Source organism: Ovis aries, chromosome 21 (assembly GCF_016772045.2).
Source record: "Ovis aries strain OAR_USU_Benz2616 breed Rambouillet chromosome 21, ARS-UI_Ramb_v3.0, whole genome shotgun sequence".
Lineage (NCBI taxonomy): Eukaryota > Metazoa > Chordata > Mammalia > Artiodactyla > Bovidae > Ovis > Ovis aries.
Window position 1 is genome coordinate 38,960,946 of NC_056074.1, and position 27,158 is coordinate 38,988,103.

Sequence of the window (27,158 nt, forward strand, 5' to 3'; positions counted from 1 at the left end):
GGCCGAGCCCGCCCTGCTCCTGATAAGTGAGGGCTGCCCTCTGAAGGAAACTCCAAAGAGAAAGCGGAGAGGGAGGAAGCACACAGCGGTCTGCAGGTGTGTGGGCCACGGCCAGGAGTGGCTGACGCGCCGACCTCCGCCCCACACACACACCTGCAGCCCCAGCCCCTTGCAGGCAAGGTAAGCCGGTGGGCAGCTGGAGGCCCAAGGACCCTCCTCGTCCTCGCCCTCTGGCAGCCCTCTCTGCCCAGCACGCCTCTCTCCGTGCGGCAACCTGGACTTTCCACGGCCCTTGAGAGGCGTCAGTGGCTTTGGGGTGGAGCTTTGGGTCTGATGGGGACTGTTTTTTGACCTGGGTTCACCATTTCTAGGGTGGGCAGCTGCCGGGGCGGGCTTGGGCTGGGCTATCGGCTGGGCAAGCAGGTGGACGTTGGGCCCAGCTCTGGCACTGAGCTGGGTGGTGTTGGGGAGCCCCTTCCTACTCTTGGGGGCCTCATCTTCCCATCTGCACAAAGGGAGAGGGCTGGGCAATGTGGTCTCTTGAGGGGCCCTTGTGAAACTCAACCATTGTGATGGAGAGAGGGGTCTGAGTCTCTCACCTGGAACAACCCAGCTCCCCGGGTCTTGCTGCTGCCGCGGCGCTCTAACCTGCAGGCTTGCCCTCTGGCCCCTTGCTGTCCCCAGCACCACAGGCCACCTCCCAGCTGCCCAGTCGCCTCCTTCCCATCCTCTCCTCAGCGCCACCACAGCCATGGCAGGCATGAAGACAGCCACCGGGGACTACATCGACTCGTCCTGGGAGCTGCGCGTGTTCATAGGCGAGGAGGACCCGGAGGCCGAGTCGCTCACCCTGCGCGTCACAGGGGAGTCACACATCGGTGGCGTGCTCCTGAAGATTGTGGAGGAGATCAGTGAGTGCCCACGACCCCCGCCGCCCACCGGCTCCCCCGGGGCTTCCGGGCCGGCCCTGCTGCGTGGCCCTCGATAATGGAGTCATAGTGACTCAGGCGCCAGCTTAATCATTTGGTTCCAAAAAAGACGTTTCCCCAAGTCAACTTCCCCTCCCTCCCACTGTCGTCCGCCCTTCCTCCATGCCAGCTGGTTCTGCTAAGATCCCCAAGGACCAGACCCGGCCACGGTCCTCTGGGCCAGGAGAGGCCTTGCCTGGGCTGAGGCTGAGGTCCCATTCTGGGGGCCAAGGGGAGGCCAGAGGGGGCTCCTGGTGACTCGGGGACCTGCGCCCACGCCCTGTCCCTGGGCGGAAGCCCTCAGCATGCTGGTGACAGGCCCCAGCCTGGGTGGGACTGCCCTGCCCCCACAGGAAGTTACAGCAGAGCCTCCTGTGGTATCAGCCCTGGAGGGGAGCAGGGCCGGCGACAGGGGGCTTCTCATCGCCTCTCCCTGCTGGGGTGGGGGCTGCCCCTTCCTGGGAGGGCGACGGGCTGGCTCTGATAACCAGAGCCGGAAGACAGGCCCACGATAGGCCCATCCACCCCACGACCTGGGCCCCTGCGGGTGCGGGGCGGGGGCGGGCTGCCTCAGGCCCATCCAGCCCCCACCCCGCCACGTGCAGCCCAGGAGGGAGGTCAGTGGCTTGTGGAGAGTGTGGGGCCCCCCCGGACAGCCCGGCCACAAGGCTGAGGTAGTGAAGGGAGCCTCCAGAAGGCAGGGCCCCAGGAGGTTGTGAAAGCAGAAGTGGGCAGCAGAGGGTCCCTCAGGAGACTGGGTGAAGAGACTCAGGCAGGCCCGGCCGAGCAAGACAGAGAGGGTGAAGACCAGGTGCCCCGAGAGAAGGCCCAGCTGGCCCTGGGGGACGGTCCATGGCAAAGCAAGAGGCCTCAGCAAGGAGCCTGGTGCTCCTTGTCGAGTCCAGAGTCAGGCCTGCGTACGTGCTAAGTCACGTCCAACTCTTTGCAACCCCATGGACTGTAGCCTGCCAGGTTCCTCTGTCCAAGGGATTCTCCCAGCAAGAGTACTGGAGTGGTTGACACTCCTCCACAGGCTGCTGGGCCCCCAGAGTCGAGTCCCTCCTGCTCCTCCTGTCCCCCGCCCAGCAAATACTGTCCCCACTCCACCGACTCCCACTCCTTTCTTAGGGCGTCAGAGTCACTGATGCCCAGCCAAGCCGGCAGTGCCAACCTGGGGCCTGGAGAACAGCTGGGCAGGTGAGACCGACCTTTAGGGGCCAGCTCAGGGCCAGGGTGGGCTGCTGCACAGGGGAAGCCAGCATGAAGGTCGCACCCAGCCTGGGACAGTGTGAATCCTGAGTGAAGTGAAGTGGAAGTCGCTCAGTTGTGTCCGACTCTGCGACCCCATGGACTGTATGGTCCGTGGAATTCTCCAGGCCAGAATACTGGCGTGGGAAGCCTTTCCCTTCTCTGGGGGATCTTCCCAACCCAGGGATCGAACCCAGGTCTCCCACATTGCAGATTCTTACCAGCTGAGCCACAAGGGAAGCCCATGAATCCCAAGAGGGGGCTGCAAACAGGGAGGAGCTAGGCAAGACACTGGGGCACGGGGCGTGTTCTGAACAGGGTGAGCGTGGGGGGCTCAAGGGAGGACTCCTGGAGTGTGACAAGGAACAAGGCTGGGGGACTGTTCTGTCGGCTGTTTGGGATTCCATCCTGGAGGTGGAGAGCAGCAGGAAAGGTTCCCAGCGGAGGCTGTTGGGCTAAGGCAGGCCCCTCCCAACAGGGCGGGCTGGAGGCAGTAAGGCTGGACAGGAGGTAGAGTGTGGAGGCGGGACTGCCGTGGATGAAATGTGGCTGAAGGTGAATGGGAGGCAGCCTAGCAGGAGGGCCCTTGTCACCCCGTCCCCAGGGTCTACAGGGAGCTGATGAGGGGAGGGGGCACCTCTGTCCACTAAGTCGTGTCCGACTCTTTGCAACCCATGGACTGTAGCCTGCCAGGTTCCATTGTCCAAGGGGTTCTCCAGGCAAGAATAGTGGAGTGGTTGCCATTTCCTCTTCCAGGGGCAGACCCAGGGGTTGAACCTGTGTCTCTTTATGTCTCCTGAACTGGCAGGTGGATTCTTTACCACTAGCACCACCTGGGAAGCGCCACCTCCCCCACCCCCCCCACCCCCGAGTCAGGCAGAGCAAGGTTAAGAGGAGCCCCTGGGGGGCTGGCACTCAGGACTGCTGCATTCATAGCCCCAGAGCTGGGCGTGCAGGCAGGCGAACAAGGGTTTCTGGAATGATCGAAGCCAATGGATGTGCCCCTTAGCCAGTGGGTTTCTGGCCTGGGGCTCACAGCAGAAAGATGAAGCCATAGATTAGATGAGACTGGCTCCCCCTCACCCTGGGAAAAGGCATGGCCAGAGGGAAGAGGGTCCTCTTCCTGAACCAATGGGGATGGGCAGGGGCCGGCCTGGAGAGGGGTCAGCGAGAGAGAACAAGGGCAGAGGGCCATGAGGAGACAGGAGTGGGTACCGCAAAACCAAGAACAGTGAAGGCGCAGCGGGTGCTTCTGGGCAGGAGGAGGCTGGAAGGAGGTGGAGTTGGGGCCGGAGATGGGACCACTCCCCAGGAAGGGCTCTGACACTAGGGGACATCACCTGGCACCGGTTCAGGCTCCTGGGGGAGGATCAAGAGGGGAGTGCGCGTCTTCTGTCACTGGCTGCATGAGACCTCGAGGTGCTCGCACCTCTAACCGAAAGCGCGTGCTCTGTACCGGCGCGGCCACGTGCCTGTGTCAGAAACCTTCCACCCGCCAGGGGACCTGCAGGTTAGCCAGCAAACAACCGTCCTGCCACGACCTCAGTCCTAGGCCTCCAGCCTGGCCCTGCTCCTGGCCTGGGCCGGGGAGTGGGTGTTTACCACCTCTGGATCCCAGGCTTGTGCTCAGCGCTGGGGACAGGGCCCACCTAGCCTGACATGGTCGCCCTTGCCTGTGGCCCCACAGAACGCAAGCAGGACTGGTCAGACCATGCCATTTGGTGGGAACAGAAAAGGCAGTGGCTGCTGCAGACCCACTGGACGCTGGACAAATACGGGATCCTGGCCGACGCCCGTCTCTTCTTCGGGCCCCAGCACCGGCCCGTCATCCTGCGGCTGCCCAACCGCCGGGCGCTGCGCCTCCGCGCCAGCTTCTCCCAGCCCCTCTTCCAGGCCATGGTGGCCATCTGCCGGCTCCTCAGTGAGTCCCCGGGTGGCACCCACGCTGCCCCCTGCCAGGGTCCAGCCCGGGGGAAGGTCCCCTCCCTTGCCAGGCCCAGCCACTGTCACCTCATCCGTGCCGAGCTGTTGTTCCCCCTCCAGCTTGGGGGGCTGGGACCCACCCCAAACTGCCCATGGGTGGGGCGGGAGGTCACAGGGCAGGACCCTGGCCCCCCCTTGAGGCCCCGGCTCCCCTCAGGTATCCGGCACCCTGAGGAGCTGTCTCTGCTCCGGGCTCCCGAGAAGGAGAAGAAGAAGAAGAAAGAAAAGGAGCCGGAGGAGGAGGTGTATGACCTGACCAAGGTCGTCCTGGTCGGGGGTAAGCGCAGGCTGGGGCAGCCCAGGGATGCTGCTGGGGAGGGGGCCACCTGGGAGAGGCCTGGGTGAGTGGGTGAGGCGTACCAGGCCTGACTGACCCCCACCCGCACTTCAGGCGTGGCCCCTGCGTCGTTCCGGGGGATGCCAGCCCACTTCTCAGACAGTGCCCAGACGGAGGCCTGCTACCACATGCTGAGCCGGCCGCAGCCTCCGCCGGACCCCCTTCTGCTGCAGCGCCTGCCTCGGCCCAGCTCCCTCTTGGACAAAACCCAGCTCCACAGCAGGTGCGCGGCCCCCCAGGTCTGCACACGTCCTGGTGCCCCACGCCACGTGTCCTGCTCCCAGAGCCCACCCCCTCCCCTGTGGCCTGCTCGGTCTCGTCCACAGGCCCCCTTTCCTGTATGTGCGTGCTTGCCCCCAAGCCAGCCCGGCCCCCTGCACCGCCCCGCTGCCCCTGGCTCGGCCCTGACCCCCGGCCTGTGCTCTGGTCCAGGTGGCTGGATTCCTCGCGGTGCCTCATGCAGCAGGGCATCAAGGCTGGGGATACCCTCTGGCTGCGCTTCAAGTACTACAGCTTCTTTGACCTGGATCCCAAGGTGAGCCGGGTCAGGGAGAAGGGAGGCTGGGTCAGTGGGACGCGGGGGACCTTGTGTCAGAGGTCTGGGCTCCGCGAAGGTTAGACACCTGTGGGAGTCTGTCCAGCTGTCTGTCGGTCCACACCCCCGTTGGTTAGCTCCACCAACATGGTGCTGGGCCCCCATGGATGCCAAGGCCTGTTCCTCAAGGGTCGACAGGGAGAGACAGCTCAGTGTAGACCGTGGTAGGTGCTGGGAAGCCTGCTCAAGTGAAAGACGCCCGCACCTGGGCTCAGGGAAGGCCTTCTGTAGGCAGCGGCACTGGGACCGGCAGGAACCAGGGCAGGTGAGGGGTGAAGCTTTGCAGGCAGACGCCTGTATAGCTCCCTACCTGCCTGCCGTCGGCATGGCAACAAACAGGCTCAAAAGCCCCGCTTCTCTGTCCCCACTTCCCTGCAAAGCTTGTAAGCATCGTTGTCTACAGAACCCTGGGGTGCCGTGTCTTTGCTCCCCAGAAGCCTTTCCAGTGGGTACTCCTTGATGCCCTCTCTCTCCTCAGCCAACTCCATCCTGGAGTCTTTCTTCCCCGTCCTGTTGAGGTGACCAAGCCCTCCATGCTGTTTTGGTTTTGTCTGTACCGCATGGAGGGCATGCGGGATCTTAGTTCCTGACCACGGATGGAACTTGTGGCCCCTGCAGTGGAAGCATGGAGTCTTAACCACTGGCCTACCAGGGAAGTGCCCCAGTCCACTTCTTACTTGACTGCTTAGGATCCCCACGCGCTGCTCAGGGGTCTACAGCTGCCCTGCCCCTCTCTGCCCTTCCTCCTGTCTCCACAGCCTCTGGGAGTTGCGGGCCCCAGGGCTCCCTCTCCAGGCTCCTCTCTCCACCCTCTCTCCCAGGAAGCTCCAGCCTCCTGGGTTTCAGGATCATCTCTGTGCTCTTGAAGCTCTCAGTTTTACCACCTCCACCCCAGACCTTCCTCCTTGAGCTCTAGACTCTTGTGTCCAAGCCCTAGACTCTCATATCCAACTGGCCATCTCTGCTCTGGCACCTAACAGGCATCTCAACTTCTGTTTGAAACAAAACTCTTGATTCCCTGTCTGCCCAGTGCTTCCTCCTACCACGGACTCATGGCAAAAACCCTGCACTTACACGTCTCTTGTTGTGGCTCCCAGGCTCTAGAGCACAGGCTCGGTAGTTGTGGTGCTCAAGCTTAGTTGCACCATGTGGAATCTTTCTGGACCAGGGATTGAACCCATGTCTCCAGCATCAATAAGCAGATTCTTATCCACTGCGCCACCAGGGAAGTCCCATTGTAATTATTTAAACTTTAATAGCCAGTCCATTGTTTTTTATTAAACTTTTGGTTTTGAGGTAACTGTAGACTCACAGACAGTTATAAGAACTAATACATCAGATCCCACTGGTTACCCAGTTACCCCCAACCAGTATCATGATCAGGACCTTGACCTGATACAGTCAAGACACAAGACAGTTCCCTCAGTCAATTGTCCTGCACATCCATTTTTTAAAATATAAAAAGCAGTCTTTCCTCTCTGCCTACACACACACCATTTCCTACGCTCTTTATCCCAGTGTATAGGTTCAGATTTCCAGCTGGTATCATTTTCTGTCTGCCTGAAGGACTTCCTTTAACATTTCTTTTCAAGCTGACCTACTGGTGATGAATTCTTTCAGTTTTTGTTTGTCTCTGTAAGTCATTATTTTGCCCTTGATTTTGAAAAATACTGTTCTTTGATGTGGCGTTCTCGGTCAGTATTTTTTTTTCCTTAAAAATACTGCCTCACGGTCTTGTGGCTTGTTCCTTTGTAGGTAATGTGTCTTTTTCTGACTGCTGTTAAGCGGTTTTCTCTTTACCACTGGCTTTAAAGAATGATGATCCTATGCCTTAGTTTGCTTCAAGTTACTCATGCTTGGGGTCCATTGAGCCTCTGGAATCTGAGTTTGTAGTTTTCATCAGATTTGGAAAATCTTTGACCTTTATTTCTTCATGTATCTTTTCTGCGCCTCCGTTTTATGGGAGTCTGATTACATGATGATTAGACACTGAAAATCGTCCCACAGTTCACACAAGCTCTGTTCAGTTTTTTCTTTCCCCCAGCCTGATTTTCCTGTGTTGCATTTTGGATAGTTCTATTGCTCTATCTTCAAGTTTACGAATCTTTTCTTCTCCCTTGTCTAATCTGCCATTATTACCCTGCCTAGAAGTTCAGTTTTGACCTTTTCAACATTTTCCATCTCTCCTTAACATGGTCATGCTTTCCTCTATCTTCTTGAACATACGAGATATATTTAAAATAACATTTTAGGAACTTCCCTAGCAGTCCAGTGGTTAAGACTAAACCATCCCTGGGTGGGGAAGTAAGATCGCACATGCAGCAAGGCCAAAAAAATAAAACCTTTTTAGTGTTTTTGTCTACTAATTCTATTGTCTGTGTCATTTCTGGATCTACTTCTACTGACTATCTCCTAATTATGAGTTGTATTTTTCTGCTTCTTTTCATGCCTGATAATTTTTAATTTGATACCAGACAGTACAAATCCTATGCTCTTACGTGCTGGGTTTTTTAAACACTTTAAAATCTTATTTGGGGATAAAGTTAAGGCACTTGGAAACAGTTTGATCCTTCTAAGGTTTGCTTTGAACATTAATAATTGTAATTTATAATAATTAGTTAGGACTTCCCAGGTGGCCAATTGGTAAAGAATCTGCCTACCAATGTAGGAGACACGATAGAGAGAGAGATGAGAGATGTAGGTTCAAACCCTGGGTCAGGAAGATCCCCTGGAGTAGGAAATGGCAACCCACTCTAGTATTCTTGCCTAGAAAATTCCACAGACAGGGGAACCTGGTGGACTGTAGTCCATGGAGTCACAAAGAGTTGGACACAACTGAGCATGCGCAAAGGCAAAGGCAATTATTAATTAAACTGGACAAAAATTTACCCTATTACTGAGGCAAGAGCCTCCTGAGTATTCTGATGTTGTATACATATGATGAGGTTTCTCCAGTCTCTGTTGGGAGTATGAACTCTTCCCACCCTGGTGTGAGCTCTGGCAAATGTCCACGTTTTCTTCCATCAGCCTGGGCTTGTTTTCTTACACACTCATTCATCAGCTAAAGACTCAAAAGGAGCCCTCTGCTGATTCCATGCAGAACGTTCTCTCTGTGCAGTTCTCTCCTCTGCAGCCCTCTGCCCTGTGAATTCTAGCTGCCTTAGACTCGCCAAATTCTCAGCTGCACCTGCTCACCTCTCACCTTGGGGAATATGCTGGGCTCCATTTGGGGTCCTCCTCTCGCCTGCAGCACTCACACTTGCTCCAGGCAGCAAGCTGGGGAAATCTCACCATTCATTCACTTGTTTCATAGCGATTAGTGGTTGCTGTTCAGGGTGGTCTGTTATCCACTATCTAAAATCCATTTGGTTTTCCTGTTTTCTTTGTTTTGTAAATTAAATGTTTTGTTTTGTTTTGTTTTGTGTTTTGGCTGCACCTGTGGTATGTGGGATCTTAGTTCCCTGAGCAGGGATCAAATCCGTACCCCACGCAGTGGACGCACAGAGTCTTAACCACTGCACCACTAGGAAAATCCCTTAAATTTTATTTTTAATCAAAATAACAGCTTAAGGAGTTGAATAGTCCCAGTAGTAATAACAACAACAGAAAAACACTTCCTTTCTACCTCTTCTTATCCCAGATTTCTGATCCCTAGAGACTGTAGGTTTTAAGTCTTTAGCTTTTTATTCTAGTGTTTGTCTCTATATGACAAGCTTAGATATGTCTATTCCCTTGATTTTTTTCGTTCCATGCATTATCTATTCACTTTGTATGAAAGATGAAAATTTAGCTGTATTATATCCTCCCTCCTTCCCCTACAACATACACCTCTTTTGCATCTTCCCAACTGAGCTATGTTGTAGTTTTTGGTTAAAACAACATGAGCGCAGTTGTAAATGGTAACACATATAAATAGCGTTCTGAGCTAAGCCACAGAGTGACTATACTTCCTTTCATGGTTTATTTATTTTCTGTTAACTGTCTGTGCTGTGCTTAGTTGCTCAGTCGTGTCCGACTTTTTGCAACCCCATAGACTGTCTCCAGGATCCTCTGTCTGTGGAGATTCTCCAGGCAAGAATACTGGAGTGGGTTTCCATGCCCTCCTCCAGGGGTTCTTCCTAACCCAGGTTTCCCGCATTGCAGGCAGATTCTTTACCATCTGTTAATTGCCTATCTGTGCACAATTAGAAGTAAGATGCCAAAAGTCTCTCTGGACACTCTCCGTGAATCTGTGGCCTGCCATGAGAGCTCTTCAGAGTGATGAGGTGGGATGTTCCTCCAACATAACCCAGTCCCTCCAACACTGCAGCTGGAGCACAATGCCCCTTTCAAAATGATTGGTTACTTTAGGGTATCAACCAGTGTTACATCTTGGAGAGAACCGTGGAATGGCAGCAATCTAGACCCATTGGTTGACTGCTGTCCTTGAACTTCCCTTCACTATTTCCTGGTAATTCCTATAGTTGACTTCTTGATTCCTGACTCCCTCATCTCAATGGAGCTTCTGTTTCAATGACTTGCCCTAAAATGGCAAACTGGTAATAGCTTTCCCTAAGTGGTTTGAAATCCTGTGTGTTTGAAAAGGTCGCTGGTCTGTCCTCACATGAAAGTTTGCATAATTCTAGGTTTGAAACATTTTCCTGCCAAATTGTGAAGCAACCTCTCATTGTCCTCGAGTTTGTAGTGTTTCTGTTGAAGAATCTAACTCCATTTAATTTTCAGCCCTTCCATATGTGACCCTTTCAATTTTTCTTGGAGGAGTAGGAGAGGCCCCAGAAACTTAAGAATCTTCTTGGGAGTTGCCTGGTGATCTAGTGGTTAGGATTCAGCAATTTCAATGCCATAACCTGGGTTCAATTCCACATCAGGAAACTGAGATCTTACAAGCCACACAGCACAGCCAAAACAAAAACAAGACACAAAAGAATCTTTTCCTTATCTCTTGATGTTTAAAAAAAAATCTCTCAATAGTATGTCCTCATGTGAATCTTTCTTCTTTGATTGTCCCACACACTTGCTGAGCCCTTTCAGATCAGAAGCCTGGGTCCTTGAGTTCTGGAAACACAAACTCTTTAATAATTTACTGCCTTCCATTTTTCTGTTTTTTTTTTTTTTTCCCCTCTTGGAACTTAGTATATATTACACCTCCTGGATTTATTTTCACAAGAAAAAATTAGATATTTATCTTTTCTTTTCCTTTTTCATGTTTTTTGTCTTTTTGTTCTACTTTCTGGAAAGTTCCTTGACTGATCTTCCAAATGATCGATTGACTTTATAATTTCTGCAACTGTCTTTTTAAATTTTAAGAGCTCTTATTTTCTGACTGTCCCTTTTTAGTGTTTTTTATTTTATTTCTTAGTGTCATATACATTTAGAAATACTCACAAATGTCACCAACACATCAAGCAGTAGAACTTTACCAGCATTCGGAAGCCAAGCAGTATCTCCCACAGGGGGAACCATTAATGTTACTGCTAACACCATAGATTAGTTTTGCCCATATTTGAAATTTACATAAAGGAAATCACACATTCTATGTACTCTTTTATGTCTATTTTTTTCACTCAGCATTATGCTTGTATGATTCATCCATGTTGCATATAGGGTAGCATATTTCTCACTGGTGTGTAATATTTCAGGCTGTCAATACACCACAGTTGATTTTAATTCTCCATTCTATTGTTTGTTATTATTAATTTTTGGCTGCACCAGCTCTTCACTGCCGTGTGCAGGCTTGTGGGCTCAGCAGTTGTGGAGCATGAGCTTAGTTGCTCCATGGCACATGAAATCTTCCCAGACCAGGGATTGAATTCGTGTCCCTTGCATTGGCAGGAGGTCTCTTACCCAGCACACCAGGCAAGTCCTCCATTCTCTTGTTGATGGGCATTGTACAGTTTTTAGATTGGGCTATTATGAATAGAAACACTATGAACATTCCAGCATATGTCTTTTGGTGAACATATACCATAGTATCTGTAAGGTATACACCAAGAGGTGGAATTGCTGGGTTGTAGGGCATGCACTAGTTTGAAAAGTGAAAGTGTGCCCTATTCTTTTGACGCCATGAACTATAGCCCACCAGGCTCTTCTGTCCATGGAATTCTCCAGGCAAGAATACTGGGGTGGGTAGCCATTTCCTTCTCCAGGGGATCTTCCCAACCCAGGGAGTGAACCCAGGTCCCCTGCATTGCAGGCAGATTCTTTACCCTCTGAGCCACCAGGGGTTATGGGGCAGGCACCGGTCTAGCTGTAGTAGATAACCACACCCCATATACCCCTACCAGCAGTGATGAGAGTTTCAGCTGCTCCACAAATTCACCAGTGCATGGTATTTCCTATCTTTCCCATCTTAGCTATTCAGGTGGGTGTGTAATAGTATCTCATATGGTATTTTGTCTGTTTATTCAAGCAGTTTTACTGAGATATGACTTATATACCATAAAAACCACCCGCTGTAAGCAGTTTATTTGTAGTAAGATACAGCTATGCAACCATCACCACAATCCAATTTTAGAACATTTCCATCACCCCAGAAAGTTCTCTAGTGCCCATTCGCAGTCATTCCTTCTTCCACACCCAGGCAACCACTGATTTGCTTTCCTATGTGGCTTTAATGTACATTTCCCTGATGACTAATCAAGTTGGGAACTTTTTCACATGACTATCAGCCCTTTGGATATCCTCTTTTGTGAAGCTGCTGTCCAATGTTTTACCAGTTTCTACACTGAGGTACTTATCTTTTTCGTATAGCCTTGTAGGAGTACTTCATATATTCTGTGCAGAGTACTTTGACAGATAAATATATTGTGAATATATTTTCACAAAGCACAGAATACTTTGCCTTTTCGTTCTCTTAGTAGTTTATTTTGAGAAACACGAGCTCCTAATTTTAATATAGTCTGAGTCATATTTTTGTTTCATGATTAATATATTTTGCATCCTGTTTAAGAAACCTTTTATTCTAAAATTGCACAGATGTAGTCCTATTTTTCTCTAAAGATTTTACTGTTTTCACTTTGCTATTCAGATCTGCAACTCAACTGGAGCTTGTATGTTGTAAGAGGCAGAGATACAAATACTTTACATTTTTTTTTAGTTAAAAAAAAAATTTTTTTTTAATCATATGGGTATCCAATTGACCCAGGTCCATTTATTGAAAAGAACATCCTTTCCCCAGTGATGGCGAGATTTCCCTTGCCCCAAGGTGAACATACATGAGTCTCTCTCTGACTCTCTTTTTAGATATTTTTTAAGAATTGTTTGGGAGTGTCGGGCGTTAGTTTGCAACATGCAGGACCTTTGATCTTCCTTGTAGTACGCGAGACTATTTGCGGCATGTTAACTCTTAGTTGCAGCGTGTGGGATCTAGGGATGGAACCTGGGCCCCCGGCACTGGGAGCACAGAGTTTCAGCCACTGGACCACCAGCAAAGTCCCTGCCTCTAACTCTTTTTGATTCCACTGATCAATTTGTCTCTGTCAATACCATGTTGTCTTAATTACTATACCTTTATGATTACATTCCTTTTCAAAATAGCTTCCTGTTCTTGTTTTATGAGCACAGAATTTTGTCTCTGTAAGGATTTCAACGAGTGTTTAAAGCTTTTTTCTGCTCTCTACATTGTCTTTATTTCCTCCAAGTTCTTTTTCCCCCTGACTATAGTTCATGCCAGCAGTTTTAGTTAAATGTGGATAATCCCTGCCTGCTCTTTCATACTTAGTAAGGCTCTAAGAAGCCAATTAGAAACCTGAGTGGATAAATAGGGCTTGGCATTTGGGAGGGTTTCCTGGGGAAAATGGGGCAGGAATGCCCCTCATTTTGGGGGATTTCTCTTTGGCTTCTCAGCAGTGAAAGCTCTGATCTCCTGACTGGGGAATAGAAGGCTCATTGCCAATGTCTTTGATGGCAAATGGAGAAGGGCTGAGGGTATCTCATCTTTCAAAATGCCAACTTTCCCCTCATTCAGCTGTTTTCAGTACCACGTACTCCCCACCCAGCTGTGCCGGGAGTGCCAGATGCACTGGCTCAGCATCTTGAGAGAGTAAATCTCTGGTTTCTACCAGGTGCCAGCTGGGAGCAGGGAGTCACTCAGCTGCAGGAAGTAGGGAGGGACTGTTCCATTTACAGACTTTCTATGGTCCTCATTTGAGCCCACCCTTGCCTCACAGAAAGGCTTCCCTGGTGGCTCAGACAGTAAAGAATCCACCTGCAATGTAGGGGACGAGGGTTCAATCCTTGGGTTGGGAAGATCCCTTGGAGAAGGGCGAGGCAACCCACTCCAGTAGTCTTGCCTGGAGAATTCCATGGACAGAGGTGTCTGGAGGGCTACAATCCATGGGGTTGCAAAGAGTAGGACACGACTGAGCGACTAACACCTTCACCTCCCAGACCTGAGCCTGTCTACGACATGAACTGGGATGCCTTTGTTCAGGTCTTAGTTCTTTTTGCTGTTTGCTTTCTGATTTTTCCAAACTCATTAGTGCCTTTGCCATAGAACAAGAGAGGGAAAAGAGTGTGAGAACCCAGCTCTCCGTCCCTGCAACTCAGTCCCTGTCCATGTTTGTGCTTTTCGTCTTCCAAAATTTTGTTAGTATCTCTCAACCTGCTTTAGTCCCCTCTCTCTTCTTAGTTCTTTTGCCTTTATCCTTGTTATGCCTTTGCTATTGATGTTGGTGGGTTTCAGAGGGAGTGTGGGCTTAGTCTTACTTCCATGGGTAACTGGGGTTGCCCCTTTGAGGTCCCTGCTCCTTCTCTCTGGAATGTCCTTCCTACCACTCTTCTCGTCAGTGGCTCCTTGTCATTCCCAGGTGTCAGCACAGCAAGCCACCTCCCCAGGGAAGCCTTCCCGGAATGCTTCCTTCTGGGGAGTAGCAGCCCCCCCACCCCCACACCCTAGTTCCATTCTTTCTCATCACCATCAAACTTGTGGGCTTCTTGCCTGAGCACACGAGTGAGCCCCTGCTTTGGAAGTTACTTCCTTTATCGCTTTGAATCACTTATTTATTGAGAGATTTACTCAGCCCCAGCCTTGTCCCTTCACGCAGGGCACACAGTAGACAAATAGTCAATATCTGCCCAGAAAGGTTTAGAGGGAAGAAGCTGCCGCCTGCCTGGGCAGATGGGGTTGGCAGGCTGGGGTTGGGGTCTGCTGCCCATGTGGAACCACTCCATGAGCTTGCACAGCACAGGCCGGGCTGAGGCCGGAGGCTTGTGGGGAGCTGGGTGCATGGGGTGCTCAGGACAGATGTCACCCAACCAACCCAGCCTGCCCCTCCCTCCAGACAGACCCAGTGCGGCTGACCCAGTTGTACGAGCAGGCTCGGTGGGACCTGCTGCTGGAAGAGATTGACTGCACCGAGGAGGAGATGATGGTGTTTGCAGCCCTACAGGTGCCGGGCAGGCCGGGAGGGCCCCTGGGGGCTGGGTGCGGGCCAGGCCCAGGGCAGGGTCTTCCAGCGGGAACCCTGCATCAGGGGAAGCCCTGTTGGGCAAATGAGCTGCCGGCTCAGCTGTCCCTGGCCACGTGCCCCCTCCAGTACCACATCAACAAGCTGTCCCAGAGCGGGGAGGTGGACGAACCGGCGGGCACAGACTCAGGGCTGGACGACCTGGATGCAGCCCTGAGCAACCTGGAGGTGAAGCTGGAGGGGTCGGCACCCACGGACATGCTGGTGAGGAGAGGCTCCAGTCAAGGGCTGGGGTCAGGGCTGAGCGCAGGGTCTGGGTGCCCCCCCTGACACCTCTTCTCCCCAGGACAGCCTCACCACCATCCCAGAACTCAAGGACCATCTCCGGATCTTCCGGTGAGTCTGGGTCCAGCCTTGGCAGCCCTGCTGGAGGCAGGCCCAGTGCGGAGAGAGGATGGTGGGGAGGGAGGTGGCCTGTCCTGAACCTCCCGCCGCACCCTCAGGCCCCGGAAACTGACTCTGAAGGGGTACCGCCAGCACTGGGTGGTGTTCAAGGAGACCACCCTGTCCTACTACAAGAGCCAGGAAGAGGCCCCCGGGGACCCCATCCAGCAGCTCAACCTCAAGGGTGAGTGATGGCGGTCTGCGGGACAAGGGCAGGGGTGGGGCAGGGGCATGCAGGGGCCTCATCTGACCCACCTGGGACTGGCCAGGTGAATGCTCTCACCTGTTTCCAACTAGGGTCCGGAAGATGCCCTCTGACCCGAGGCCGCTGTGCAGGGCTGGCATTCACCCAGGGCCCTTGCACCAGGGCTCCTCTCCCCAGCCTCCTAGCCCATCCCTTCTTCCTCCAGGCTGTGAAGTGGTCCCTGATGTCAACGTCTCGGGCCAGAAGTTCTGCATCAAACTCCTGGTGCCCTCCCCTGAGGGCATGAGTGAGATCTACCTGCGGTGCCAGGATGTGCGTGAAGGGCCGGGACCAGGGCCCCTGGAGGCTGGAGCTAAATGGGTGCTGGGCGGGGCCAAGCCAGGGGCACGAGACGGGGCCAGGCAAGGGGCAAGGGTCAGGGTCAGACCAGGGTCCTCACCTCTCTTCCCGCCCATCCCACCCCAGGAACAGCAGTATGCCCGCTGGATGGCTGGCTGCCGACTGGCCTCCAAGGGCCGCACCATGGCGGACAGCAGCTACTCCAGCGAGGTGCAGGCCATCCTGGCCTTCCTCAGCCTGCAGCGGACAGGCGGCGGCGGCGGGGGCTCCGGCAACCATCCCCAGGGTCCCGATGCCTCCGCTGAGGGCCTCAACCCTTATGGCCTTGTGGCCCCACGCTTCCAGAGAAAGTTCAAGGCCAAACAGGTGCCAGGGAGAGTGGGTGGTGGGAATGACCAGAGGGTTTACCTGGCCAGCCTCGACCTCTGGATCTCCACAGAGCCTTCCCCTGGAAATGCACGCCCTCACTCGATCCTTCTCCTTCCTGGGTCCTGAGACTGGGTGTAACCCTCTGGGAGGGGTCACAGTCCAGCTGCCCCGTCCTCCTCAGGGCCTGGCTCAGCTCACGCGGCTGAATGCAGACAGGGTGCACGCCAGTGGCCCCACGCTGGGCACTCCCCACCCCAGGCTCGGCACTGTCCCCACCCCAGGCTCTACGTCCTGTCTCCTTGATGGGGACAGGCAGGGGGGTCTCAGGGACCTTGGCAGCCCCTCACCAGCATGGTCCTGCAGCTCACTCCACGGATCCTGGAAGCCCACCAGAACGTGGCCCAGCTCTCATTGTCTGAGGCCCAGCTGCGTTTCATCCAGGCCTGGCAGTCCCTCCCCGACTTCGGCATCTCCTATGTTGTGGTCAGGTAGGAGCCCCACCCCAGCCTGCTCAATTAGACACAGCCCTCCCCTGCTGCCTGGGGGCACCATGTGAAGCCTTCCTTCCTGTCCTCGGAGGGTAGACCTTACTGAGGGCAGCCCATGTACACCCCCTCCATCCTGCAGCTGTGCAGCACACACTAGACAGCGATCAGGCCAAGAGTGGGTGGCCCCCTGCACCCATCCCAGCCATGCCACACACCGTTCTCTCTCTGGGCCTTGGGCAGCTGGTCTATAGGACAAGGTTGAGTGGCTGCTGTGAAGGGAGCACCCCCTTTGACTGCCCACTTTCCGAGCCTGTAGGCAGGAACAAGCTGAGGATGATGCTAAAAAAAAAAATGTTCCTATTGAAAGGCATGGACTATTTGGCTGATGCTGCTAAATGCTATCATAGTGATTACATTAGTGAAGCCCCATTTTCCATGAGGAACTTGAGACCCAGAGAAACTAAAGGACTAACTTGCCAGCTTGCTCCTGAGTGCTACACCAGGCTCTCTGGGTGGGTTCCAGGGCCATGCAGAGTCGGGGGTTTCCCCCTCACACTCTCCACTTGGGTACCAGGTTCAAGGGCAGCAGGAAAGATGAGATCCTGGGCATCGCCAACAACCGGCTGATCCGCATTGACTTGTCCGTGGGCGACGTGGTCAAGACCTGGCGCTTCAGCAACATGCGCCAGTGGAATGTCAACTGGGACATCCGGCAGGTGGGCCCGGAGTGAGGGTCGGGGGAGGGACCTGGGACTGGGCTGGACCCAGCCAGGGGTAAGGCACCAGCCCTCTGACCGCCCGCCCCACAGGTGGCCATCGAGTTTGATGAGCACATCAACGTGGCTTTCAGCTGCGTGTCCGCCAGCTGCCGCATTGTGCATGAGTACATTGGGGGCTACATCTTCCTGTCCACGCGGGAGAGGGCCCGGGGGGAGGAGCTGGATGAGGACCTCTTCCTGCAGCTCACGGGAGGCCACGAGGCCTTTTGAAGACTGTCTCACTGCCCCCGCCTGCTCACCACCTGCCATGACCACTCTTAAGTCCACACCCACTGGGACTCACCATCCACACCCTCTCCAGACATGCAACAACCGAGCTGGACCCATTCACTCACTGTCACTGGTTTTGTGTAGACCAGGGTCCTGGCTGGGTCAGACCCTGCCATCCTCCGGGAGGGTGGGCCCTCATTTGCACAGCACCCGCCCTTCCCTTGTCTGAGTGGCCAGGACCAACACCTCTGACCCAGCTGAAGTCCCTGAGCACACGAGGAAGACTGGCTGCAGCCACAGGATGATAACTCAGAGTTTCATACATTTTTAAAAAAATAAATATTTTATTGTTGGGTCATCCCTCTTCCTCTGGAGCCATGCGCGGGGTCTCTCTGATGCTCTGTTTCTTCATTACCAGCCAAGGAGAGGGGCTTTCCTGAGACAGAGAGGAGAGTTGGTTAGAGAAGGGAGAGCTAAGTCAGTCTGAGGTTGCAAGCTGGGAAAGAGGTGAGGGCAGAGAGCACAGGCTTCAGGCACAAAGAACAGGCTGGCTGGGGTGGTAGTTCTTACGGGTAGGGCGCAGCTGCAGGGCCTCCTTGAAATACTTGGGAGGCAGGACGCCGTCAGCATTCCCTGGAGTCAGGATCACACCATTGGCAGAGCGAAAGAAGGGGATTCCATCTGCAGACAAAGCCAGACCTGTGACTCAAGCCCTCTCAGAAGGCCTGGGGTGGTCCCTCCTGTGTCCAGACTCACCTGCCAGGGCCAGGGGCCCATTGATGAACACAGCCACTTCACAATTTGGCCGCATGCCTGAGTGGACAATTGGAGCTGGGGCCTGGGGTGTCTGGATTGTAGTTATCAAACCTGGGTGGGCTGGGGTCCTGGGCTCATTTCAGTGGGTGGGGAGGGGGTTTGTTCCTGCATGCAGCGTATGGGCTGGCCCTAGACAAGAGGCTATGACCCTCGGAGGGGGACCTGGAAGGACAGATTGTGTAGGAGTAGCTTGGGGGAGGGGCACTGACCACTGATGACACCAGGGTCCCCAGGCAGCCCTGGGGCCAGGTGGATGTGTGTCCTTCCTCGGCAGGATAGGCCCTTGAGCAGGATGGACGGCCAGTGCTGCCGGAATGTGCCATGGACGAGCATCAGGGGCAAGGCCTGCGGGGTCTCCAGGGGCTCCAGCTCCAACTCAGGCACCTGGGATGGATGCGGGGGGAAGGGCGGCAGTGACCCTCCCCTCACAGGCAGGGGTCGCACATGGCTCTGCCACTTGTCCCCTTAGTACCCACCTGTAGGGAGTGACCCTGATTGGCCCGGATGAGGGGGCCGGTGCTGGGGTCCCCTGGCTGCAGGGCAAAGCGCTGCTTCACATTGGTGTCCACCACGCGTTGAACATCTTCAGCTGAGAAGCTGCGGAACTGGGGCAGCTGCAGGAGGGCGTCCAGGGGCACGAAACCATCTGTGGGAAGGCAGGGTGGTAAGGAATTGACCTTGCTCCGGCCTGGGCCAGAGTTTACAGGAGGAGCCTCAAACCGCAAGACCAGAGCCCATGTGACCTTTAGAAAGTCCCCCCCATTTCTGGGCCTCAGTCCCTTACCTTACATGAAATAGGCTCTGTCTCACGGAGAGACAGGTCCCCCCTGTCTCACAGAGGGTCACAAAGATCAAGGGACCTTTTTGAGGACAGAACCCAGCCCAGAGTGGACACTCAATAAACATCTGTTGCCCCAACACCCCTAGTGCCCAATCTCGGTGTGTTTATTGGGCCACTGGGCTGGAGGTATCACCAGGCCTGGCCAGACACAGGCTCCTCTCCCAGTCCGCCCTGGACATGATCCTGGGCTCTGGGCCTCAGCCTTCCCTGTACCTACTGTGCTGGCCCGGAGGACTGTGGTAGGAACCATGGCGGAAGGCGATTACCGACCGGCTCACTCTACTCCCTGGGCTCTAAGCACTCCTGGGCCCATCCCCTAAGACGTCCACTTACCGGCCCCCATGGGAAGGCCCAGCTTCAGGGCCCCATGGCGCAGGGCGTAGGACAGAGCCTTGGACAGCTGGACGTCTCGGTCCTGAAAGAGCCCAGCGCTGACCCTCAGTCTCAGTGGTGCCCTGCCTTCCCAGCTGCTCACCCTGAAATCTGAGTGACCTGCCGCAGAAGGAGACCAGAGGGACAGCAGTCCCTGTGCTCCTGGGAACAGTATGACCCAGCAGCTCCCGCTCCCATGCCATCAGCATTTCCCAGGGAGCAGGGCTCAGAGCTGCCCTCCCCTGCCCTCCCACACTGGGAGCAGGGGTGAGGGTGGAGAGGGGAGCACCTGGTCCCGGGGGGGTCTGTGAGCCCTTCTACCCTTGGGCCCAGCTGCTTCCCTCCTCCTTCCTCCAGTGGAGTTCATGGCCAAGACCTGTGGGGAGCAGTAACATGGAGACCGTTAAGGACCCTCCCACATCCCCATGCTGCCCCGTGTCAAAGAGCCTCAAGATGTGAGAGCTGGGAGGGGGATATTCAGATCACTAAATTCACTTCCCACCCCCAACTCCCTGGAGCCGATAGGGAAACTGAGGCCCAGCAGGCAAAACTTCCCAAGGTCACACTATGTCAGCCACGGGTCCCAGGGAAGCTGAGCCCCCCTGATCTAGGCTCGCTGGTCTGCTCCGCAAGGCGCGCCTCCGGAGGCGCGGCTGGCATCCAGGCTAACGGGCGGAATTGTTTGGGCCGGCCAGACAGACGGAGCGGGGACAGACAGGAAGGCTCACCGACTCGGGGTGCCGGGCAGCTGATCCGGCGGGGCCCTGAGCGCCGGGACCGGCCAATGAGAAGCCGAGAAAGAAGTAGGCAGGCACTTCCGTTCTGAGGAAAGGGGCGGAGCCTGCGGGAGAGTGGGCCGGTGAGTGCCGGCTGGAAGCTGGAGCTTCCAGACGGTGGGAGGGGTCCCGGTGTGTCTAGAGTTGGAGCCAGGACCTTTGGTTTGCGGAGACGGGGCACTGGGGGGAGGCAAGACCTTTGGTTTGGGGAGACAGGGGCACTGGCGGGGGAGACAGGACCCAGGACCTCTGGGTTGTAAGGATGCCAGGGAGTCTAAGGGATGTCTGGTAGCAGGAGCCTCGGAGCTCTTGCTGGGATGATAAGACATTTTACTGCCTAGGGAGTGGTCAGGGGAGTGCAGAAGGGCTGGGGGGCGGGGGGTTGGGTACCCTCAGGAAGTCTGTGACAGAGGGGGCCAGCTGCCGCGCCCAAGGGAGGCTGTGGGCCCCCCGAGGTGACAGTCTTGGCTGTGTCATCCCCAGAACTGCCCTCACCAGGCCATGGACCCTGAGGTGTCCCTGCTGCTGCAGTGCCCCCTCGGGGGGCTGCCTGAGAAGCAGGTTCGGGCTGAGCTGAGCCCAGCCTATGATCGTCGCCCACTGCCAGGAGGGGACAAGGCCATCACCGCCATCTGGGAGAGCCGGCTTCAGGCCCAGCCCTGGCTCTTTAATGCCCCCAAGTTCCGCCTGCACTCCGCCACACTGGCGCCCACTGGCTCGCCAGGGCCACAGCTGCTCCTGCGCCTGGGCCTTACTTCCTATCAAGACTTCCTGGGGACCAACTGGGCCAGCTCAGCTGCCTGGCTGCGACAGCAGGGGGCCACCGACTGGGGTGACAAGCAAGCCTACCTGGCGGACCCCCTGGGCGTGGGCGCTACACTGGCCACTGCTGATGACTTCCTTGTCTTCCTGCGCCGATCTGGCCAGGTGGCTGAGGCACCTGGGCTGGTGGACGTGCCCGGTGGGCATCCTGAGCCTCAGGTGAGATGCCAGGCTGGGTGCAGAGGCACAAAGAGCCACAAAGCTCAGCATTGTCTTCCTCATCTCTTAAAAGGGGAGTTGGCCTGGTGCTTCTCCAAAGTCTCTTCTTAGGGGTAGCCTCTCAGCCTCTCCGCTGAATCCTGCCCCAGACCCATGGGAAGCTAGGGAACTGGGGGTGGGGTTGGGGGTGGGGACTGAGAACCTAGCCGAACCTGTAGTTTCGCATCTGGAAAAAGGGGGCTGGGGTCAGAGAAAGTGGCCCTCAGGGCCAGGGAATGTGGGGGAAAAGTAGGGCGGAAAGAGGGGAGCAGAGACTGAGCTTGACCTCTCACAGGCCCTGTGCCCAGGTGACAGCCCCCTGCACAAGGACCTCCCTGGGGAGCTGGTGGTGCATGAGCTCTTCTCCAGTGTCCTCCAGGAGATCTGTGATGAGGTGAGTGAGGGGCAGGCGGAACAGAGCTGTGGGCAAGGAGGGAGGAGGTAGAACAAGCCAGAATTCCACAGCTCCAGACTGGCACATGGCTTGTGGGATCTTAGTTTCCTGACCAGGGATTGAACCTAGGGCTTTGGCAGTGAGAGTACAGGACTCCTAACTGCTGGACTGTCAGGGAAGTCCTAGGCATCCAGCATTGAGCAAAGAGCTTGGCTTTGCAGCTAGGCACACTTGAAGTGGAATTCTAACCCTTGCCTCTGTGTGCCTCAGGGTTTTCCTCCCTACAGTGGGGATAATGATAAATGTCTTGCCTACTTCCCCACCAGGTTTGTTGAAAGAGGGATAAATAGGAGTCCCAGTTACTAAAGCAACTTCCCTTGGGTGACTCTGGGCAAACTGTTCCATCTCTCCAGTTCGTTTTCCCACATGAAATGAATGTGCCCAAGATCGGACTTTCTGTGACTTTCAGCACTTGAACTACAAACTGTAAAATGCTGTACTAGGGTAACATGCTGTTCTTCATTGAGGGGGCAGGGATGTGGGAATTGGGCACTGACAGGTGGTACCCCTGGCCCCAGGTGAATGTGCCGCCACTCACCCTGAGCCAGCCGCTGCTGTTGGGCATCGCCTGCAATGAGACCAGTGCCGGCCGTGCCAGTGCTGAGTTCTACGTCCAGTGAGTGATCTCTGGGGGACAGAATCCTGGGTCCTGGAGTAGGTGGGTGGTTGAGGGGCATGGCTGAGGGAGCTGGTGCTCCACAGGGACCCTCCAGGGGCTAAGCACTCACCAGGCCACTCTCACATCCTGTCCAGGTGCAGCCTGACTTCTGAGCAGGTGAGGAGACACTACATGAGTGGGGGACCTGAGGCCCACGAATCCACAGGAATCATCTTTGTGGAGAAACAGGTTCGAGGTGGCAAAGTGTGTCATTTGGATAAGCAGCTGGGTTGGGGCTTGCAGAGGCCTGGTGATGCACGTCTGTCTCCCAGGCCTGAGTCAGACGGGGCTCCCAGGTCTCAGAGTTTCTCTCTAGAGCCAGAAGTCCTCATGGGGTTGCCTTCAGCCCAAAGGAGAGTGCCAGGGACCTGCTCAGCTCCCTTAACATGAGGCTCTGAGGCTCAGGAACTGTGGGCACAGCTCCCACAAGAAACCTGACTCTGAGATGTCTGGGTCTCACTGTCTCTCCCCACAGAGTATGCAGAGGTTGCAGGAGACTGAAATGTGGGCTGAGCTCTGCCCCTCAGCCAAAGGTGCCATCTTCCTCTACAACCGGGTCCAGGGAAGTTCCACCTGAGTCTCCTGGAGTCCCCAGCCCTATCACCACAGCTCGGAAGACAATAAAGGACTTTATTCTTGGATTCCTTTGGCATCTGCTGTTTCCATGAGACAGAGGGGGCCACTGGGAGAGCCCAAGGTGGATGAGAGAGACAGGACAAGTGACTTGGGTTAAAAAAAGGCCCAGCCTCAGTTTTCCCCTCTGCAAGCTGAGGGCCGTGCCCCTTTGCCAGGTTCCAGTGAGGTTCCAGGCTGACTATGGGGTGGAAGGGTTTCCCGAATCTGCCTGCAATGCAGGAGACCTGGATTTGATCCTTGGGCCGGGTAGATCCCCTGGAGAAGGAAATGGCTATTCTTGCCTGGAAAGTCCTATGGACAGAGGAGCCTAGCGGGCTACGCGGGGTCGCGATGAGTCGGACACGACTGAGCGACTTATTTTCACACTTCACTTTACGGGGTGGAAACTGCTTTGTGAAATGCGTCTCGGTGCAGAGTGGAGTAACAGTTACGTCCGAAGGCGTGATCAACAGAGGCTGAGCTGAAAGCCTCACTCAGAGCAGGACCAGTCCCGCCGGCTCCCGGGTGGGCACCGGCGCCTCTCTGCAAGCCCTCCGGCCTGGGCGAGGCATCAAACGCCAATAGGCGTTCGGGGGCGGGGCTTCGCCGCAGGGACGCCCCTTGGTCTGTGGGCGTGTCTGGGTGTCTAAGCCAATAAGAGTGCGGGGGCGGGGCCTGGGTAAGAGCAGGAAACGGCGGCCGCGGCGGAGTCCGTGAGTGCAATGAGGGCGGGGCTTGGTGTGGCTCCTCCTGCACCCGTCCCCCCAATACTCCCAGGGTGGGGAGGGGGTCTCCGCGTCCCGGGCTAGTGGTCCAGACACCCAGACGAAAGTAGAGGGCGTCCTTGGACGCACGGGGCAGAGGCGGGGACGGGGCCAGAACCAGGTCTGGTCTTCAGCAAGGAGGCTCCAAACGCCCCTGAGCCCCCCGGGCTTGCTTCAGTTTTCGTTCGCGTCTAAACAGGGCCAGTACACCCCGCTCCCCATTCCCTCCGATTCAGGGGGTCCCATCCCTCTCCTCTTTGTGGTCTCTTTTTACCAGCTGCCCTCCTGCCGCCATGCTGCCCCTGCGCCTATGCCGGCTGTGGCCCCTCAACCCTCCCATGTGGTTCTTCGCAGCGGCCGCCCGGCAGCGGTGAGTCGGGCCCCCGGGATCGGGCCCGGTCGTTCATTAGGTTCTTGTTGCTGGCCCGCCCGATTCTAGGCGCTTCGCTAGGTGCTAGGGAAGCTCTGTGTCAGGCGCCTTACAGATTTGTCGGGTTACTCTCACCTTCACTGCTGAAGACACAGTATCAGAGATTAAGGAATAACCCCCAAGGTCATACAGATCCAAAATTTTGAACCCAAGTCAAACCCAGTGCCCTTCCTACAACTCAGGTGTTGTTAAGCATCACTGTGCATAACACAGGAGGGCTGCAGGGGGCGGCGCTGGGGGTGGGGGGTGGCGCTTACAAAATTGCAGATTCCTGGGCCCTACTTGGAGATTCTGATTTGCAGGAATGAGGTGGGGCTCAAGAATTTTCTTTTTTTCTTTTGGGTGCACTGCAGGGCATGCGGGATCTTAGTTCCCCTGACCAGGGATGGAACTCAGGCTCCTTGCGGTGGAAGCCCTGAGTCGTCGCTACTGGACTGCCAGGGAATCCCAAGAATTTATTTTAAAAAACATGATCAAAACCAAAAACAAAATATAATTTTCAGGTGTTTCTGATGCAAGGAGTCTGAAAACTACACTTGGAGACATTTTGATCTGCCCCATACCTGGAACACTCAAATAGGGAGGGATGATTTACAGACTATCCTTGGTACCTGGCTCAACCCTGAGCACCAGAATGCTGAGTCAAAGGGTGGCCCAAGTGGGTAGGGAAGGGGTATCCCTGTGTCTTCCTTAGCCCTGGCAGGATTGGGCCTCTCTCCACAGGTCTGGCCCCAGTAACTACTACGAACTCTTGGGAGTGCAGCCTGGTGCCAGCGCTGAAGAAGTTAAACGAGCTTTCTTCTCCAAGTCCAAAGAGGTACCAGTGGTTTTAAGTGGAGAGGGGGAAGGGAAGTCTGAGCCAGATGGGGTATGCTTCAAATTCTCAGAAACGGGGCTGAGAAGCTCACGCTGGCTGGTGCACATTCCCTCAGCATTCACAGGGACAGGGAGGTGCCCCACAGGGAGAGATCTGCCCACATGGGAGGAAAGGCTGGGGGGCAGGAGCCAGGAGGCCTGTCTGATGGGCTGGGCTTGGTTCTCTTGGCCTGCCTGCTCTTGAGAAAGTTGGATCCAGGACTTACAGTGAGAGCCAGGCAGCAGGTTGAGAAGGACTTATACAAGGGGAGGAGGCAGAAGTCTGTGCTTCCTGACTGTGGTGGTTTACAGGGATGGGCAGGCCTGAGAGTGAGGGTCATTCCCCAGGCAGGGCCTCTAGGAAGGACATGAGCCCTTGGGGGTGGACATTATCAGGATGGGTCCTGGGAAGGGGCATGGAAAGGGAGATGAGGGGAGTCTTGCTCTACCCCAGCTGCACCCTGACCGGGACCCCGGGAACCCAGCCCTGCACAGTCGCTTTGTGGAGCTGAGTGAAGCATACCAAGTGCTGAGCCGTGAGCAGAGCCGCCGCAGCTATGACCACCAGCTCCGCTCGGCAGCTTCCCCAAAGTCTCCAGGAACCGCAGCCCACCCCAGGTCTGCTCACCAGGCACACAGGTACAGTAGTGCAGCCCCCAGCTCACCACCCCCAAGTGGTGAGCCCTTGGGTATGGACATTATCAGGATGAGTCCCAGGAAGGGGCGTGAAAAGAGAGAAGAAGGGAGTGGCAGGGTGAGACAAGGCTGGGGAGCAGGAGCCAGGAGGCCTGTCTGGATGGGCTCGTCCTTACACTGTCCCTTCTTCCTCCAAGCAGTTCTGGGGCCCCCCCCAATGAACAATACTGGGCCCAGTTTCATAAAGTGAGGCCTCAGGGGCCAGAGTCCAGGCAGCAGCAGCACAAACACAACCGGCGAGTGCTAGGGTACTGCCTCCTGATCATGCTGGCCGGGATGGGCCTGCACTACGTCGCCTTCAGGTGCGTGTGTCCCTAGGGAGACGGGCAGGGGGCAGGAGGGTGTCAGCCACCTAACCCCACCACCCCTGTGACCTGCACCCTTGTGTGTCCCAAGCCAAGAACTGCATGAAATTGGTCTCCTCCAGAGCCCCCTTCTGACTTGGCAAAGGCAGCTGTGCACTAAGAGCTCGTGTTACTTCAGTTTTTTATCATTTGAATTTAAATCTTCGGTGCTGATCGCCAGAGTGCTGGAGCCAACTGGAAAGCCTGCACAAGAAGGAAACGGGTCGAGCTGGGCCTTGCCAGCAACTGCCCTCATTCGTTCCTGCCACCCTCTCACGCATGCCATGCCACTGAGCTTCAACAGTAGAGACACCTAAAGGCCAGTGCCTACTGCTAGCAGTGTGCCTAGTTCAGTGATCGAGTTAGAACAAACCTTTCTAGTCTCCTTCAAGGACCTCTCTGACGTTCAGAGCTGCTGTCATGACAGTCAGGGACCTGGGTCACCCTGGACAAGTCCCGACCACTCTGTGCCCGTCTCCTCACCTAGCACGGGCAGTTCGGCTGCGGTCCCCACAGGTGTAAAGCTGTGCGACTCTGGAGTGGAGGGGAGGGGAGTGAGACTTGGGGGACAGCAGAGATTGGGGGTCCCAGTGTTCTTTGTAACCCCTTTGCAGGAAGCTGGAGCAGTTGCATCGTAGCTTCATGGATGAGAAGGATAGGATCATCACAGCCATCTACAACGACACTCGGGCCCGGGCCAGGTCTGTCCTAGCTCTTTCCTGCCCTCCCTTCCCTGTGCCGGCACCACCTCCCAGGATCCCAGTCCCGACCACCCAGGTGCTCTTCCTGCAGGGCCAACAGAGCCAGACTCCTGCAGGAGCAGCGGCAGAGGCAGCAGCTGCAGCCACCACCCGGGCCGCCCCAAGGCCCCGGGATCGTGCCCCCGGGCCCCTGAGCGGCTCACCTTGGAGAGCTCTCCTTGGATGGGGCCTGCAGGGTGCCCCCTTATGGGACGCCCCACGCCCCAAAACGCGTGCAATAAAGTGATTCTCAGAGCTCTCGTCTGGCTCCCTCCTACAGGCCCAGCGCCCCCCGCCCCGGCCCCGCCCTCCGGGCTTTGGTGGCGGCAACCCGGGAGCCCGGCCCCCTGGGCGGTGCATCCCCTTTCCCCTGCAGCGGCGGGAGGGGGGGGGGGGGGGTGTGTG

General features: G+C 55.6%; 3 protein-coding genes and 1 long non-coding RNA gene across 11 annotated transcripts; 2 read left to right on the plus strand and 2 right to left on the minus strand.

The window, feature by feature from the left end:
• The first annotated feature begins 54 nt into the window (after positions 1–54).
• FERMT3 (FERM domain containing kindlin 3) lies at positions 55–17,730 on the plus strand. Of its 4 annotated transcripts, none has more exons than XM_042238339.2 (15): positions 55–180; positions 655–911; positions 3,904–4,137; positions 4,357–4,476; positions 4,591–4,759; positions 4,969–5,071; positions 14,413–14,520; positions 14,668–14,802; positions 14,885–14,934; positions 15,042–15,166; positions 15,393–15,499; positions 15,653–15,892; positions 16,259–16,383; positions 16,958–17,099; positions 17,193–17,730. In XM_042238339.2, the coding sequence occupies exons 2-15, from the start codon at positions 752–754 to the stop codon at positions 17,370–17,372; spliced, it is 1,998 nt and encodes a 665-aa protein (XP_042094273.1). In that variant the 5' UTR covers positions 55–180; positions 655–751; the 3' UTR covers positions 17,373–17,730. The 4 variants fall into 4 exon arrangements, with proteins under 4 accessions (XP_042094273.1, XP_027815176.1, XP_027815175.1 ...); XM_027959375.3 differs by having other exon boundaries at positions 685–911; XM_027959374.3 differs by having other exon boundaries at positions 693–911.
• On the minus strand, positions 17,688–20,177 carry TRPT1 (tRNA phosphotransferase 1). 3 transcript variants are annotated; one of them, XM_004019642.5, is made up of 8 exons: positions 20,130–20,177; positions 19,691–19,777; positions 19,363–19,444; positions 18,665–18,834; positions 18,398–18,572; positions 18,129–18,185; positions 17,943–18,053; positions 17,688–17,808 (listed from the first exon to the last, which is right to left on the minus strand). In XM_004019642.5, the coding sequence occupies exons 2-8, from the start codon at positions 19,766–19,768 to the stop codon at positions 17,717–17,719; spliced, it is 765 nt and encodes a 254-aa protein (XP_004019691.1). In that variant the 5' UTR covers positions 19,769–19,777; positions 20,130–20,177; the 3' UTR covers positions 17,688–17,716. The 3 variants fall into 3 exon arrangements, with proteins under 3 accessions (XP_004019691.1, XP_060260061.1, XP_042094276.1); XM_060404078.1 differs by having other exon boundaries at positions 19,691–19,776; positions 19,956–20,177; XM_042238342.2 differs by lacking the exon at positions 18,129–18,185.
• Positions 20,178–20,225: 48 nt separating this feature from the next.
• Positions 20,226–22,950, plus strand: NUDT22 (nudix hydrolase 22). Of its 3 annotated transcripts, none has more exons than XM_027959379.2 (6): positions 20,226–20,367; positions 20,661–21,158; positions 21,493–21,591; positions 22,170–22,267; positions 22,405–22,498; positions 22,785–22,950. In XM_027959379.2, the coding sequence occupies exons 2-6, from the start codon at positions 20,679–20,681 to the stop codon at positions 22,884–22,886; spliced, it is 873 nt and encodes a 290-aa protein (XP_027815180.1). In that variant the 5' UTR covers positions 20,226–20,367; positions 20,661–20,678; the 3' UTR covers positions 22,887–22,950. The 3 variants fall into 3 exon arrangements, with proteins under 3 accessions (XP_027815180.1, XP_027815181.1, XP_027815178.1); XM_027959380.2 differs by having other exon boundaries at positions 20,226–20,339; XM_027959377.2 differs by having other exon boundaries at positions 20,226–20,260.
• On the minus strand, positions 20,841–26,797 carry LOC132658350 (uncharacterized). The gene is made up of 3 exons (XR_009597837.1): positions 26,497–26,797; positions 22,380–26,217; positions 20,841–22,300 (listed from the first exon to the last, which is right to left on the minus strand). It is a non-coding gene; the product is annotated as an uncharacterized LOC132658350 (long non-coding RNA).
• Between the last annotated feature and the right edge of the window lie 361 nt (positions 26,798–27,158).

Excerpts from the sequence above, each read along its gene's own strand:
- NUDT22 (XM_027959379.2), top strand. The coding sequence starts at position 20,679 with ATGGACCCTGAGGTGTCCCTGCTGCTGCAGTGCCCCCTCGGGGGGCTG. Across the intron at positions 21,592-22,169 it reads TCCAGGAGATCTGTGATGAG|GTGAATGTGCCGCCACTCAC; the intron begins GTGAGTGAGGGG and ends CCCTGGCCCCAG. Across the intron at positions 22,499-22,784 it reads TCATCTTTGTGGAGAAACAG|AGTATGCAGAGGTTGCAGGA; the intron begins GTTCGAGGTGGC and ends CTCTCCCCACAG.
- FERMT3 (XM_042238339.2), top strand. The coding sequence starts at position 752 with ATGGCAGGCATGAAGACAGCCACCGGGGACTACATCGACTCGTCCTGG. Across the intron at positions 4,477-4,590 it reads CAAGGTCGTCCTGGTCGGGG|GCGTGGCCCCTGCGTCGTTC; the intron begins GTAAGCGCAGGC and ends CCCGCACTTCAG. Across the intron at positions 14,935-15,041 it reads GACCATCTCCGGATCTTCCG|GCCCCGGAAACTGACTCTGA; the intron begins GTGAGTCTGGGT and ends CCGCACCCTCAG.
- TRPT1 (XM_004019642.5), bottom strand. The coding sequence starts at position 19,768 with ATGAACTCCACTGGAGGAAGGAGGAGGGAAGCAGCTGGGCCCAAGGGT. Across the intron at positions 19,445-19,690 it reads ACAGACCCCCCCGGGACCAG|GACCGAGACGTCCAGCTGTC; the intron begins GTGCTCCCCTCT and ends GGGCTCTTTCAG. Across the intron at positions 17,809-17,942 it reads CCTGCAGCTGCGCCCTACCC|GAAAGCCCCTCTCCTTGGCT; the intron begins GTAAGAACTACC and ends TCTCTGTCTCAG.